A 15,267-nucleotide genomic window follows, 5' to 3' on the forward strand; every position below is an offset into this window, starting at 1 on the left:
CTTCGGGCAAGTCGCTTGGCTTCTCTGTGCCTCAGTCACCTCATCTGTAAAATGGAGATTAAGACTGTGAGCCCCCCGTGGGACAACCTCATCACCTTGTATTCCCCCCCCCCCCCCGCCAGTGCTCAGAACAGTGCTTCGCGCATAGTAAGCGCTTAACAAATACCGTCATTATTATTTATAGTTAAGTTTCTTAACCTCTACGTCTCTGTCTCTAAATATCTCTGTCCCTATGCTGTTCTGCACATCTCTGGCTACATGTCCCTGGCAACATCTCTACGCCTCTACACATCTACATACCTCTCCGACTGGCTTTACCCATCTCCCTGGCTCCATCGCTATGCCTCTACCTGGGTCTCTGCGTGTCTTTTCATCTCCATCTCTGTGTGTTCATCTGTTTATGTCTCTATAACTCTACCTCTAAGCCTCCATCCCTCAATCTGTGTCTCTTTGTCCCTACATGTCTCTGGCTAAGTCCGTACACGTCTGGCTACATCGGTACCTGCATCCACGTCTATCTCTACACCTTTGTACATTTCTTCATGTGTCTGGCTACATCTCTCGGCCTCTCCCTAGGTGACTACAAATCTGTCTGCCAATGTCTCTACATCTGTAGAAGCCTGTCTACCTCCCTATACCTCTATCTACATCTCTAAACTTCTATCTACATTTTGATGGCTCTTCGCGTCTCTCTGGCTTCGTCTCAGTGCCTCTGTTTCTCTATGCCTGTCAACATTTCTGCACTTCTGTGTCTACGATTCCCCTTCCATACATCTCTGTACCTCTGTGTCTACATGTTTCTCTGGACAGGTCTCTCTGACTACGTCTCTACGTGTTTCTCTGGACAGGTCTCTCTGACTGCGTCCCTGCATGTTTCTCTGGACAGGTCTCTCTGACTACGTCTCTACATGTCTCTGATTCTGCGCATCTCCATACGTTTCTCTCTGGGGGTGTTGAGGAAAGGTCACCAGGCCCAGAAACCATGGAGGGAGGGAAGAAGGGGAGAGTTGAGGGAGGATGTGACCTGTCACATGTGGAAGAAACTGTGGAGGGAGGGAAGAAGGGGAGAGTTGAGGGAGGATGTGACCTGTCAGATGTGGAAGCAGTCTGGGACTCTTCCAGGCCGGTCCCAGCTGGAATGGGGAGGCCCCCTATCCTCACTCCATCCCCGTGTGTCTGTGAACTGCCCCAGTTGGGGGGCATCTCCAAGGCCCGTCCGTCGCACGGGCACGTAGAGTTCGCAAGCTGCTGTCTGTCTGAGCGCCGGGATCCAAACATTTGCCCTAAGTAGAAAAGCTGGGAAAATGCAGCATTTCCTGTGAGAAGCGGAGGAGCTCCTCAGCTAGTGCCGCCGACCTCCGCTCGGGGGTCAGGTGTGAGCCCCCCCCCACCCAAAGTGGTCCCCGTCCAGGCCAAAGAGCTGCCCCCCATCCCTCTTTATCCAAGGGAGAAGAGTAGGAGCAGCCTGCTGCCACCCCACCCATCCAACCACCGTTCTGAGCACGGGGCAAGAAGGAGGCAGGGGTTTTAAGGGCCGAAAACCACCATTTTGGGTCTCTTCAGCCCTGACTGGAGTTGCTCAGGTCCGGACGGCAAACCGAGCTGAAAGAGTCCGGCCCAGAAGCCGGACTCCTCCTCTCCGCCTGCCGTCCCCTGTCCCGCGGCCTGGGGACTGGCTCTCCCCTGCGGGGCGGGCCCAGCTGTAGGGGAGGAGACGTGGGACTCAACTGGGACATTCTTGGGGGGGGTTTCACGCTCCGTACCTCCGTTACCTCATCCGTAAAATGGGGATTAAGAATGTGAGCCCCCTGTGGGACAGGGACTGAGTCCAACCCGATTTGCTTCTATCCGCCCCAGCGCTCGGTACGGTGCCTGGCAATATAGTAAGCTCTTAACGAATACCACAGTCATTACTATTATTATGATGTCTAGAGAAGCTGGAAAGAACACGGGCTTTGGAGTCAGAGGTCATGGGTTCGAATTCCGCCTCCGCCAATTGCCGGCTTTGTGACTTTGGGCAAGTCACTTAAGTTCTCTGTGCCTCAGTTCCCTCCTCTGTAAAATGGGGATTAAGACTGTGAGCCCCCCGTGGCGCAACCTGATCACCTTGTAACCTCCCTAGCGCTTAGAACAGTGCTTTGCACACAGTAAGCGTTTAATAAATGCCATCATTATTATTATTAAACTGTGAGCCCCCTGTGGGGCAACCTGATCACCTTGTAACCTCCCCAGTGCTGAGAACAGTGTTTTGCACATAGTAAGCGCTTAATAAATGCCATCATTATTATTATTATTAGAGGTGTCCTAGAGGAGGAGTCAGTTGGGCCAGGGAGGAGCTGGTTTGAGGGTAGGGTGTGGTGGCCCCCCTGCCCCCCGGCCCCCAGACTGACCTGTGCCCGTGTCGCTTGCCTCCGCAGACGGTGGGCGAGTCCCTGCTGTACATGCTGGAGAAGTGCCTGGGCCCCGCCTTCGGCCCCGCCACCCGGGAGGCCTGGACTCGGCTGTTTGCGGCCGTGGTGCACGCCATGAGTCGCGGCTGGGGCGGGGAGTAGAGCCCAACACCCCCTTCTCCCCCGCCAGCTCCCCCGGCTCCGCGCGCCCCGCCTCTGTTGGATGTGCCCTCCCACCCAACCGCCCTGCGTTCCCCATCCCCGGCAACCTTTCGGCAAGGGGGCTCCAGCCGACACCCCCCATTCCCTCCCTCGCCTCGGCCCATCACCTGGCTCTGGGTCTGCGCAGCCTCAGGCTTAAAGTGGCAGGCCGGGACAGAGGAGGGACGCAGGAGAAGTGCATTTTCCCCCAAGGAGGGAGGTCTGGGATGCTCAGCTGCTCAGGTTTAGGCCCTCCCTCGGTCTGTACTGAGGCTCAGTGATAGTTGCTGCCTTTAATTTCTGCTGGAGGCGAAAAAAAGAGACATGAATCGGAACCAGAGAGACGGGCCCAGGCCTGAGGGTGGGGAGCAGGGCCACCCCCGGCAGGCCCTAGATCAGGAAGATCCCTGCCCCCCACCCAGGGCATTCATTTATCGTGCCCCTCACCACCACCACCTCCTCCTCGAGTTTTTTTTCCCTTTCTTGACTCTCCTATTTCGCCCTTCCTTCCTTCCTACGGGGCAGGAAGCACCAGCCCTGACCTATAAGCCCAATTTCAGGCCAAGGGGGAGCAGAAGGGAGGTTGCCACAGAGAATGAGGAGGGGGAGCCCCCATCAGCCTCTCTGCCCATCCTACTGTCTTTTCCCAGGGCCAAAGGGAACGGCCCCCGCCGGGCACAGGGGGAAGGGAGATTCTGCCTGCGGGCCATGAACGGGAGCTTGGGGGGACGGAGGGGGTGTGTGTGTGTGTGCCAGTTTTCCTGCCCACCTTTGAGCCAACAGCCCCTTCCCTCCTGCTGCCACCGTAGCTTTGACATCTGCTGTGTGCCATGGTTGCATCGCCCCTTTGCCAAATAAACCAGCTCTCTGTGTGCACCTCACCTCCCTGCCTGAACTATTCATCTCGGGGGTGGCGGGGTGGAAAGGACGGAGGGCCGGGCCCAGTCCCCAGGGCTATCTTGTGGGAAGCTGATGCTGGAGAGTAGCCTCAGCTTTGACTAGACCCCCCCCGCCCCTTTCTGGGGCTTCGGCCTTACCTTTTCATGCCCGTGGATGCGCTGGAGAAGAGCACACCATTCGGGGGTTGAGAGGTGAGAAAGTGGGAGCTGCCGTCTGTGCAGGCCTTGGCAGTGTCCTCTGTGCCTCGGTTTCTCCGTCTAACGTGTGGGGGGTCCCGGAGCCCAAAATAGAGGGCAGGAAGAAAACAGGTGCTCCCGGCTTTTTCCACGTATCCTAGTTTTTGGCTCCGTTACTCCCAGAACCAGTTTTCAGCCTCAGGATCTCAGAACGAAGGGGTGTGTGTGTATACACGTGTACGTTACTCACGTAATAGATCCTTCCGGCTCCGGGGGTCCCGAAGCCGAGCCGGTGGGAGTCAGCACCACGGAAACCAATCGCAATATGACTGTTCCTTCAAGGGATGGGTGAAGTCTGGAATGGGTTCCTTGGGCTCCAAAACAGCTTTTCCAGTTCTTTTTCATCACTCCTGAAAAGTGCCTTGTGAATCCCCCGTATCCTCTCATCATCGGATGCCATCGAGCCATGAGAGAAACCACCTATTGGGTGACCTCCGCAGGTTCCCCGTGTGACTCCAGCTGCTCTGAGGGCTAAGGGAAGAGACGGAGGCGCGACCTAGGACAGATGGAAACAGTTGGAGCTTCCAAGGTGGCAGGGCAGGAGATGCTGCCTTGGACAGTCGCGATGGGGTGCAGAGAGCTGGGTCCCCCACCCCGGTCCCCAACCCGTCTTCTCGTGGTGCCCCTCGGTAAGAAGGGGCTGGGCGATGTGTCCGAGGCCAGACGCGTCTGCTCCCGTCCTAAGTCCTCGGGTTGGGACTTGCGTCTGGGCTGGGCCCGGCCCCCGCCACTCCTAGCACCTTGGACCCCAGGAAAGCCGGATGGGTTTCGGGCCCTCCTCCCAGCAAGGGACCCCCCCATCTTGGGGGAGGTTGTGACCACCCGGGAGCCGGTACCGCCCGAAGCTCAGCCGAGCCAGGCCGGGCCTGCCAGGGCTACCTCCAGGAAAACAGGAAAATAGAACACCTTCCCTTGTCCTCTCCCAGGCCCAGCCTGGGCACGCTCCTCTCACTGGACTGGAACCACTCTGACCTTGGGCAAATCACCTTGCTACAACCGCACGCTTCGCTCCTCTTACAGTGCCTCAGTCTCGTCTATCTCGCCGCCAACCTCTCGCCTCTGACCTGGAACATCCTCCCTCCGCAGAGCCCACAAACAATGACCCCGTCTGCTATGTTGAACTCTCCCAAGCGCCTGGTACAGTGCCCTGCACACAGTAAGTGCTCAATAAATGTGATTAACTGAGTGACCGACTCCAGCCCGATCCATCCAGGCAGGACCCCGTGGCTGACCACCCCACGCTGGGCTTCCAGCGGGATCTCCGACTCCTCAGCAGGAGGGGCAAGGCTAGAGAGCCAACGGCCTGGAAAAGGTCCAGTTAAAATTCAGGCCCAGGACCTGATCACCTCACTGGTCTTGCCTGAAACACAAGACCTACCTGAGACAAAGGATCATCTCTCTAGCCAGTGGCTGGTCTGTAAGTACTATTAACAATCATAACAACAACAATCATGGCTTATTGGCAAGAGCACGGGCTTGGGAGACAGAGGTTCAAATCCCGGCTCTGCCACTTGTCTCCTTGGGCAAGCCACTTAACTTCTCTGGGCCTCAGTTACCTTATCTGTAAAATGGGGATGAAGACTGTGAGCCCCATGGGGGACAACCTGATTACCTGAGAACAGTGCCTGGCGCACAGTAAGCGCTGAAATACCGTAATTATTATCATTAGTATTTGTTAGGGGCTTACTATGTGCCAAGCCCTGAAGTAGGTATGAATAATCAGGCTGGACCCAATCCCTGTCCCACATGAAGCTGACAATCTAAGAGAAGGGAAATAGCATGGCCTAGTCTTGTCTGCTGTATGACCTTGGGCAAATCACTTAACTTCTCTGTACCTCATCTGTAAACTGGGGATTAGGACCGAGCCCCATGTGGGACTCGGACTGTGTCCAATCCAATTCGCGTGTATCCACCCCAGTGCTTAGTACAGTGCCTGGCACATAGTAAGCGCTTAACAAATACCATAAAAAAAAGTTGGGTGTGGGGGGAGAGCGGGGATTGAATCCCATTTTAAATAGGAGGAAACTGAGGCAGAGGGCAAAAACCTGCTTAAGGTCACACAGCAGCCAAGTGCCAGAGAGGGGTTTCTAACCCAGGGCTCCCAGCCCCGGGGTCTTTCCACTAGGCCACGGGACTTGTCCCATCCCCCTGGTTTGGCTAAAAGAGGGTTCTCGTTCCACACGGGAGGAGCTGCAGGGTGTCGTATGAAAGAGTGGCCTGCGTTGGATGACCAGGAAGAGACCGAGAGCTTGAGCCCCAGAGCAGCCACCTCCTCCCAGAGGCCCCGAACTGGGATAGGCAGCTGCCTTTTCAGATCCAACAGCTGGGCCCCCATCCACCCACCGGTGACGTCCCAACGCTCCCCCAAGAATGGATGAAAACGTCTGAGGGAAAGGTGGAAGGAAAGGGTGAATCGTGACCTCTCTGAGTGAGCCTTGCACTGGCCCTGAGTTCTCCTCCCCTCCCTCCCTGAGGGTCATTCCCTTTTCCAAGGCAGGGTTGGAGGGATTTGAACCTCAAAACCAGTCCCAGGCCCACCCTTGGCCTCAGTTCTCTGTCCCCCTTTCTCCCCAGGAGACCGCCCGCTCCGGCCCCGTGCGAAGGGAGGGAAAAGAGAAGGGTCCATTTGGCCTCCCTCTACCCCGCAAGCCACGTGAGGTACCTACCTGGCTGCTGCTTCCCTAGCGGACGGGAGCCTGGCTCCCACTCCCAGCCTTGAGCACCGGGAATCCTGGTGTCCAGCGGCCCGGGTTCCCGAGACTCCGACCGACACGATGACAGGCAGAACTTTTTATCGCTACCAGTGGACACCCTCTCAGGTAGGTATTCCAGAGGTTCCCGACCTTCCCCTAAGGGATGGAGGGAAGACCACCGGTGGAGGGGCAGGGGGAAGGGCAGGGAGAGAGGCACAGCCTTCGGCCCACCTTGAGAGCAGCAGGGTTTCACGCTTCCCACGGGCCTCTCGGACCGTTGGGGAAAACGGGGCCGTTTCCGGGCAGTCTGTCGAACACAAGGTCAGAGGCCGTAGCATGGAATTCACAAGCGAGGGCGAGGAGGGACTCGTACCTTCACGCCGAGCACGGTGCCATGACGGGGTCAGAAAGCTCAGCCGGGCCGGGCAACCTCCCAGACATTAAAGAGGCACGCCACGGGTGCACACGTGTTGGGTGGAGAGGGCCTGAACGACTTCCATCCGCTGAACCTTGCCAGCCCCCAGTTCACGCGGCCCTCCCCACTTCTAAATCTGCCACTCTCGGGTTTTCAACATCTAGTCCCGGGAAACCCAAGACGACCCCGAGGAGAGGTCAGCAAGGGAGGTGACTGCAGTTTCTCCGCGGACACAGATCGGTTCCTGCTCCCTGGGCCTGGACGGTGGCTGATGGATGGGAGGAGGGAGGCAAGCTGGGAAGTTGTGCTCCAGCCCAACTCCGAACACCCCGCCTTCGGGAGGCCCTGGACCAAGCCTCAGATTGAGTATTCCATTTTTCTCCTCCGTGTGGCTTGGAAATAATTCCCAGAGAGGTGGAAGAATCCGCTTTTAAGAAGCGGGACAGAATCTCCTCTGACTGGATGTTATGTGCAATTCTTCCCGGTTGTCGGGGGTGGAGGGATGGATGAGATGACAGACTGTAAGTTCCTCATGGGCAGGGAACACGTCTACCAACCCTGCTGTACTGTACTCGCCTGCTCTAGACAAAGTAAGCACTCAATAAATGCCATCGATGGACTGACCGACCTCACCTTCCACAGTGGCGGCTTGCATTCTGCCTCCACCTTACATTCTTCCCCCTCCCCTCCCAACTGGGACGGAGTTGCCCACAGGTGGAAGAAGGATTTTCCCGTCTCATCTCCAACCTGGTGCTTACAGAGGTAGACTTGGGCATCTCCCTCCAGACTCTGGGCGCTTGGGCGGGAAAAAAAGGGGACGAGGGTCTCAGAGGGGGTGTCACCCCGGCGACCGGGCAAGGAGAAGAGCAGAGAAAAATCAGGCCGTGGACCAGACACCTGCCTCTTCTCCTAGCCACCGTGGTGGGGAGGAAGCGGAGGACACGTTCCTGTAACATAGTATACCGCGGACGGTAGCGCCTGCCACTTACCTCCTTTGTGGGGGTGGGAGGCCTCTGGAAAATGGTGCTCATCCCAGGCCCCGGCGGCTCTTCGTCCGGCAGACGTGCCGAACGGGGACCCGGCCGGCTCCGACGGGCGGCGTGCGGCCCGCAGCTCTGGCGGGAGCCATCCCGGGGTCGGGGAAGCCTCTCCGCCCAGGTGAGGCAAGCGACGAGAAGGCGGTCCTAGCCTCTCCCGGGTGCGGCAGAATCCGGGCCCACTCCCCGCCCCGTCCCGGCCCCCACACACAGCCAGAGGAGGGGCTGGGCGCAGTTGGTTTATTCAAGGCACGGTCATAGCGATAAATAACAAGAAGGAATGGAGCTCGGGCACATTCCGACGGTGGTGACGCCTAAGGGGGAGTCGGACGCCACCCCAGAGCCCCCAGCAGACAGGAGGATGCTAAACAGGCACTTTGCTTCCAGAGACACGGCAGAGAGAGGCGGGGGGTGTGAGGGGGCCTGCACCAGGGATTGCAAGACAGCAGGAGTCCTGGGAGGGTTCCACAGGGATAATCAGTCCAAGCAGTGTCCACACATCATTCCCCACGACACCCCCGCGGAAGTAGAAACGGCCAACTGTACTCAGACTTGCCTAAGTGCCGATAGGAGGGAGAGGAGCGGACGGGTGTTGGAGGGTGGGGTCGACCAGGGCCTGAACTAAACGGACGGATTTACCCGGGCAGAGGAGGGGATGTGACCGGATGAAGGCGGGGGTCGGGGGAGAGATGGGGTAGGGATGCAGAGGAAGAAGCAGGTGGGAGAGGAGGGGTGTACACGTCGTGAGGAGTTGGAAGACAGACGGGGGGGGCGGTTGGGGGAAACGAAGAACGCATCAGAACCCAGAAGCCTGGTCGCCCACTGCTCTTTCCTTCTCCCCCGAGCTGGACCTGACCCGCTGTTAGCCTACTTGGTGATGCTAAAAGGAGTCTAAGTGAGCCCAGGCTGCCAGTGAGGGCCTGCAGTTCAGAAAGTTAGACGCTCAAAGGGAGACTAATTCAACCCTCAACCAGCAACTCGAGCCCTGATGGGGTGAGTCCTGGGGAGCGGGGAACGGGGCAGTGCAACGAGTGAGTCTACGGAAGGGCAGAGGCCTCAGGGACGGCCGTGGGCCTGGCTGGCCCCTCTCCGCCAGGCCTCAGTGCCCCTTGTCTAAGATGCTTCTGGGGCGACTGGTCCAAGTCCGTAAGCCCACGATTCCCCGGCTGCTTTGGCTTAGAAAGGAAGGCTCACCTCGCCCTGGGTTGGGCTCCATTGGGGACCTGAGCGGGTTCTTGGTCGCCACTGGCCCCACTTCTCCCCACCCCAAGCCACTGACTGTTGGGGGAGGAGGAGGGGCAACGGTTGCCGACCCAGCCCGGGAGCCTAGCATAGCCGGGGGCACTGACTCGGGGGCAGCATGGCCCCTCCTCCTGGGTTGGCAGCAATGGGGAGACCCCTTGTCCCAACGGACAAGGAGAGGCTGATTCCGGGGGGCCAGTTTTAGCGGTGCCATGGTGCTCGCCAGCTGGGAAGCGGGGCCGGGCTGCGGGAAGGAATGCAAAGCAGGAGCTGAGATCCTTTCCCAGGTGCCCCACCGGTGCCAAGCTCTCAGATGAACGCTCTTTGGCAGGGGAGAAGGACAGACCGACATGGCACTTTCCCTGTAGAGCCCTCGGCCTTGTCCTCTGGGGCACCCCCCAGCCCGTCCCCCCCAGAGCTTCCAACACTGCATGGCGGTGGAGAGCTGGGGCCGAAAAGCCCCAGAGGTTGAGGCCCCTGTGGCCCAGATGAGGCTCAGGGGAGCAAGTCTACAGCTTACTGGAGTTCCCCTGGTCTGGGATGCGACCTCTCCCCGCCTCTGGCTGGAACTGAGCCCCGTCGCCCCCTTCCCTCGCCTCCCTCTGAGCGAGAAACTCAAGCCGAGGGAGGGAAGAGAGTGAGGGGGTCCCCTCCAGCGGGGCTGGGGTCAGACGGGCTCACCCCAACACGAGCAAGCCCGAGGGCTCCATTGCGGGGCCGGGTGACTGTCGCCTTCCTGTCTCCCCTACACCGCCAGCACTGAAAGCACAGAGAGCTGAAAGACGAGAGATCTGGCAACGCGGGAAACACAAGAAGCCACCCTGGCGCTGGGCTCGTGCCCGCAACCACAGAAGGTCGGCTCTGCCCGAGGAGAGGATGGTGAGGAGAACGATTAGGGGACAAGGATAGCCTTCTCTCCTACCGGCCCCTCACGCCGAGGACCGGGCAGCTCCTAGAAACGCCTCCAAAGTGAGGAGAAGACCCAGAACCCCCTCACCGCTGCCCTAGTCTGGCCCGCTCTCGGGAGTCCGCGGCTGAAAAGGCAAGAGGGCTGAGGCCCAAGAGAAGCAGCGGCCCGGTGCCTGGGGGGTCCGCGAGGGAGGTGGGGGTGGGCCCAGGGGGCTGGGTTCTTCCCCGAAGGGTCCCAGGAGGAGCCGGCCAGTGCGGGATGGCGGTAGCCCAGGGAATTGGCGGGTCTTTAATGAAAAGACCTCTAGGGAGCTACAGGTGACTCCCCATCCTCACCTCCCGTCCCCGGGGAAGCCTGGGTGGCGGGTATGGTCCCCCGCCCCTGCCGCGGCACCTGCTCTCTGCTCTTTCTCGGCTCTGCCGCGGGGCGCGAAGACGGCTTCCTCCGCTGGGTCCTTCCTCTGGGATGCCTTCTACTCCCGGGAGCCTGAGGGAAGCCTCTCCTAGCCACTCGTCCTGCCGGCCGGAGGTGAGGGCAGGAGGGTCGGCCCTGGCTCCGCTGGTCCCTCAGGCCCGGGGAGGCAGAGGTCCCCCTGGACCGGGGTGGGAAACAGGTGGGGAGGGGGGCGACGGGATGCGGGGGAGCCAGCATGGGGGCTGCAAAAGGCGGCTGGGAGTCGAGAGCAGTGGACAGGAAGCGGTTCTTCCCTCGGCTCTCTCAGGGGCCTCTCTCTCCCTCCCCGTCTCGTACTCTCCAGCCCCGCTTCAGGGAGGAGAGAGGCCGGATCTTCCGTGCGGGTACTGACCGCCCCTCCCTTTGAGGGCCGTCAGGATCCCCGTCCAGGCTCCTCTGGTCTCCAGTCGGCCGGCAGGGCCGGGCCCTCCCCTCCTGCCAGTGCCCAGATACAAGGTGGCGGCTCGGGAGGATGAGGCGGGCAGGAGGAAGGCAGGATCTCTCTCTCTCTCTCCCCCTTTCTCCCTCTCTCCTGCACCCTTCCCGCCCCGCTCACGTTCTGCCTGGCAGCAGGAGAGCCTGGGTCCCGGCTAGTGGTAACGGGCCTGGCCCTCCCGCTCGGCCCCCTCCTGGAACTCTTTCTGGGCTCCCTCCAGCTCTGTCTCGAGGCTCTGAAGGCCATTCTCCTCCTCCTCCTCCTCCTCCTCCTCCTTCTCCTCCCCGCCTTCCAGGGCTTCCAGCTGGCTGCCCATGGTACCGTAGGACTGATGAGCGGGGGAGGTGGCGGGCGTCAGGCTCATCTCCGGCTCCTGCAGCACCGAGGCCACGAACACCTGCGGACGGCGGCGGGGAGGGAGAACGGTAGGAGGGGCTCAGATTCGGGGTTCACCTCACCAATCACACTCTACGGCATACTGCTCCCCCTCCCCACCAGCTTGATATTAATAATAATAATTTTATTATTATTATTATTATGAGAAGCAGCGTGGAGGTCAGGGGTTCATATCCTCGCTCCGCCAACTGTCAGCTGTGTGACTTTGGGCAAGTCACTTAACTTCTCTGTGCCTCAGTGACCTCATCTGTAAAATGGGGATTAAGACTGTGAGCCCCCTCGCCCCCACCATGGGACAACCTGATCACCTTGTAACCTCCCCAGCGCTTACAACAGTGCTTTGCACATAGTAAGCGCTTAATAAATGCCACCATCATCAGTAATTATTATGGTATTTGTTAAGCGCTTACTGTGCGCCAGGCACTAGGGGGTGGATACAAGCAAATCAGGGTGGACATAGTCCCTTGCCCTACATAGGGCTCACGGTCTCAAACCCCATTTTACAGATGAGGTAACTGAGGCGTAGAGAAGTTAATAATAATAATTGTGGTATTTGCTAAGCATTTACTCCGTGCGAAGCACTGTTCTAAGCGCCAGGGTAGATATAAGGTAATCAGGTTGCCCCACATGGGGCTCCCAGTCTTCACCCCCATTTTACAGATGAGGTCACTGAGGCGTAGAGAAGTTAATAATAATAATTGTGGTATTTGCTAAGCATTTACTCCGTGCAAAGCACTGTTCTAAGCGCCAGGGTAGATATAAGGTAATCAGGTTGCCCCTCATGGGGCTCCCAGTCTTCACCCCCATTTTACAGATGAGGTCACTGAGGCAAAGAGACATTAAGTGGCTTGCCTAAGGTCACACAGCAGACGAGTGGCAGAGGGGGGATTAGAACCCACGTCCTCTGACTCCCAAGCCCGGGCTCTGTCCACGGAGACCCGCTGCTTCTTCAAGGCCCAACACGAAGCCCCTACGCCCCACTCAGCCCTTGAAACCCACCCCATCTCCTGCCCAACGGCCCTAAGGCTCATGGTCATCTGGATGAAGGAAGACAGCAGGCAGTCGCTGGTCGGAAGAGAGTGGGGGTGACGACCACGGGGATCGTGTCCCTCCCCTGACACCCCCTCCCTCCCGGCCCCCGCAGCAGGAAACCCGGGGCGGGGTCTGGTGAGGCTACTCACGTTGGAGTTGGGGGTGGAGGAGACGCTGCTTCTCTCCGTGTCGTTGAAGACGCCCTCAGACTGCTCCGACAGCTGCAGGGGAAGGGGCAGGTGACCCACGAAGGGCTCTTTCGGTCCCACGGCAACTGCCCGTTCCCTGCGTTGGCCCCCAGGGCCCCCCATTCCTGGCCTTTAGCTACCTGTCGGGGTTTCCTGGGCCGCGGTCTGAGATCTGGCCTGTGAGTCAGCAACGGCCAACCCCAAGGGGAGGGGAACAGATACCTGCCATGCCTCGGCTCGCTCTCACTTGTGGGTCCCTTTGACCCCTGCTTCTTCTCTCCCTTCCATCTCTACCCCCATCGCCCCAGAGCACCGTCTCAGGAAGGCAGAGAGGGGCTCGCAAGCATCCCCGCCCCCGGCTCGGGGTACGGAATCAGCCGGCCCACCCCCTGGAAACCCAAGGGAACGGGGCAGGCGGCCGGCCCTGTGTGGGTGCGTGGTCAACGGAGAGGGTGGGAGGGAACCAGGGAGACACACCCACATCCATCCCCTTGACCCTTTCTCCACGCCTCACAACCAGAGTCCCAGCCCACCATCCACCGCCTGCTCCAGCACTAAGAGGCCAGAGGAAAAATCTCTCCCCTCGGCATTCCCGCTATCTAGCGGAAGGGTAAAGAGAGAGATCGGCGGGGGGCGGGGTGCTTCTGGAAGGGGCCCCAAAGACGGTGAAGGTACAGAAGGGGCCACAGAGGCAGAAAAAGGGGCGGCTGGGCTCACCTGGTAGCTAGAGGGCTTTCTTGGGTGAAACTGCTTCAGGAAGAGCCCAAAGAAGGAGATGACGATACAGGAGAGGAGGACCACAAAGGTGAAGAGGGTAACAGGGCGGACGGTACCTGCAGAGGAGACAAGGATCCCGTGGAGAGCAGGCCTCACCTAAACCCGTTCCCCACTCCAACCCCAAGGCTCCCTTCCCCGGGCCTGGAATAAGAGCAACAACATTAACAATGGTAAAAGTAACAATAACAAGAACATCCAGTTCTGCTATAATGAGAATGTGGCACGGTGGAAAGAACATGGGCCTAATTCCTTGTTTGTTTCTTCTTAAAAGGTATTGAGCATTTACCATGTGCCAGGCCCTGTACTGAGCCCTGGGGTAGAAAAAAGCTAATCAGGTTGAACCCAGTCCACGTCCCACAAGGGGCTCACCGTCTCAGTTCCCATTTTACAGATGAGGTAACCGAGGTCACATAGCAGACAAGTGGTGGAGCGGGGATTAGAACTCAGGTCCTTCTGATCGGGAGCCCCAGAGGGACGGGGACTGTATAATAATAACAACAACAATAATAACGGTATTTGTTACGAGCTTACTATGTGCCAAGCACTGTTCTAAGCGCTGGGGTAGATGCAAGGAATTCAGGTTGTCCCAAGTCTTAAATCCCCATTTTACAGATGAGGTAACTGAGGCACAGAGAAGTGAAGTGACTTGCCCAAAGTCACACAGCTGACAAGTAGCGGAGCCGGGATAAGAACCCACGACCTCTGGCTCCTGAGCCCCTGCTCTTTCCATTAAGCCCCGCTGTATCCGATCTGCATGTGTGGTATCTGCCCTAATGTTTAGTACAGTGTTTGGCACGTACAACAGTGATCGTTATTAACATGGAAGCCACGTTCTTAAAGAACCCCATGCTAAGGAAAACTCAGACCACAGTTCTACCGCCATGTCCAGACATCTTCCCACACCACACCACCCAAGGGGGTTCAGGGAAGTTGGAAAATCATTCTCTAGTTCCCCATCAGCATTCTAGCTAAACAGTTATGGAAACACGCTCTGCGGTGGAATACGCAGAGCGCTTTCACACCCTTTATCTCATTTTATCCTCACCATTGCCCTGCCAGGGAGGGAGGGATCCAGGCAGGACAGGGGACCGGCCCAAGGTCACACAGCAGGCTTGTGGCAGAGCTGGGACAATGACATTCTGACCTTCCACTGCCCTCTGAAATTGTCTGGGGCTCAAACCTTGCCCCAGTGTACCGACTGCTGCCCAGTGCCACTGCGGACCGGACACAGACACTGGACCCTCTTCCCGTCTCCACCACAAGTCTGCTGGGCGATCTGGGGGAAGTCACTTCACTTCTCTGGGCCCGTTACCTCATCTGTGAAACAGGGATTAAGACTGTGAGCCCCACGTGGGACAGGGACTGTGTCCAACCTGATTAACTTGTATCTATCCCCAGTATTTAGAACAGCACTTGGCACGTAGGAAGAGCCTAACAAGTACCATAATTATCATCATTCCAAGCACTCTAATGCTTCCTCCTGTCCTCCCCCGTAGGGAAAGAGTGACTCCTCCTCTCCCTAGCAACCCCAGGGACTTCAGGGCCTCGAGGGTTTTCAGAAAGGGCAGCTGAGGAGCTTGGGATGGGGCGAGGTGGCAGCGGGAGCCTGGTTTGGGCCCTACCTAGGCGGACGACGGAGAAGAAGAGCAGCCAGAACATGCAGAGGATGGGGGCTACGATCACCTGGCTGATCGCGGCTCTGTGGATGTGGGGGCTGAGCTTGGTGGGGATGAAGACGTAGTAAATGTTGTAGCGGTCCACCAGATGCTTCAGCAGCATGTACAGCAGCCCTGGGGAATAGAAGAGGGGCAACAAGGAGCCCCTCCAACGGTCAGAGACGGCCCCGGGAGAGCGGAGGCCACTCAGAAGGGGAGGGAGATTAATTCAAATTCTGGTGCCTTTGAGACTACCAGTATCATGGGGTCAGACAGCCTGGCTGGTGGTTCCCACTGGCTCCGATT

General features: G+C 58.5%; 2 protein-coding genes and 1 long non-coding RNA gene across 5 annotated transcripts in view; 1 reads left to right on the forward strand and 2 right to left on the reverse strand.

Annotated features, from left to right (window-relative positions):
* Positions 1-2,733, forward strand: part of NGB (neuroglobin) — a 30,482-nt gene extending 27,749 nt beyond the window's left edge. For both annotated transcript variants that reach the window (XM_038771456.1, XM_038770638.1), the window contains exon 4: positions 2,418-2,733. In XM_038771456.1, coding sequence (XP_038627384.1) covers positions 2,418-2,552 — 135 coding nt within the window. In that variant the 3' untranslated portion in view covers positions 2,553-2,733. The remainder of the gene's footprint in view (positions 1-2,417) is intronic.
* LOC119950147 lies at positions 5-5,250 on the reverse strand. The gene is made up of 5 exons (XR_005457345.1): positions 3,629-5,250; positions 2,720-2,891; positions 2,391-2,501; positions 1,088-1,296; positions 5-44 (listed from the first exon to the last, which is right to left on the reverse strand). It is a non-coding gene; the product is annotated as an uncharacterized LOC119950147 (long non-coding RNA).
* Positions 5,251-8,098: 2,848 nt separating this feature from the next.
* TMEM63C (transmembrane protein 63C) overlaps positions 8,099-15,267 on the reverse strand; it is a 30,097-nt gene continuing 22,928 nt past the window's right edge. The window contains exons 19-23 of one of the 2 annotated variants that reach the window (XM_038763639.1): positions 14,929-15,096; positions 13,247-13,362; positions 12,491-12,562; positions 11,235-11,310; positions 8,099-10,539 (exon numbers count right to left, since the gene is read on the reverse strand). In XM_038763639.1, coding sequence (XP_038619567.1) covers positions 10,328-10,539; positions 11,235-11,310; positions 12,491-12,562; positions 13,247-13,362; positions 14,929-15,096 — 644 coding nt within the window. In that variant the 3' untranslated portion in view covers positions 8,099-10,327. Of the gene's footprint in view, positions 11,311-12,490; positions 12,563-13,246; positions 13,363-14,928; positions 15,097-15,267 lie in introns of both variants that reach the window. The other variant, XM_038764261.1, reaches the window with a different exon arrangement.

This window comes from Tachyglossus aculeatus, chromosome 1, assembly GCF_015852505.1.
Source record: "Tachyglossus aculeatus isolate mTacAcu1 chromosome 1, mTacAcu1.pri, whole genome shotgun sequence".
NCBI classification, from domain to species: Eukaryota; Metazoa; Chordata; class Mammalia; order Monotremata; family Tachyglossidae; genus Tachyglossus; species Tachyglossus aculeatus.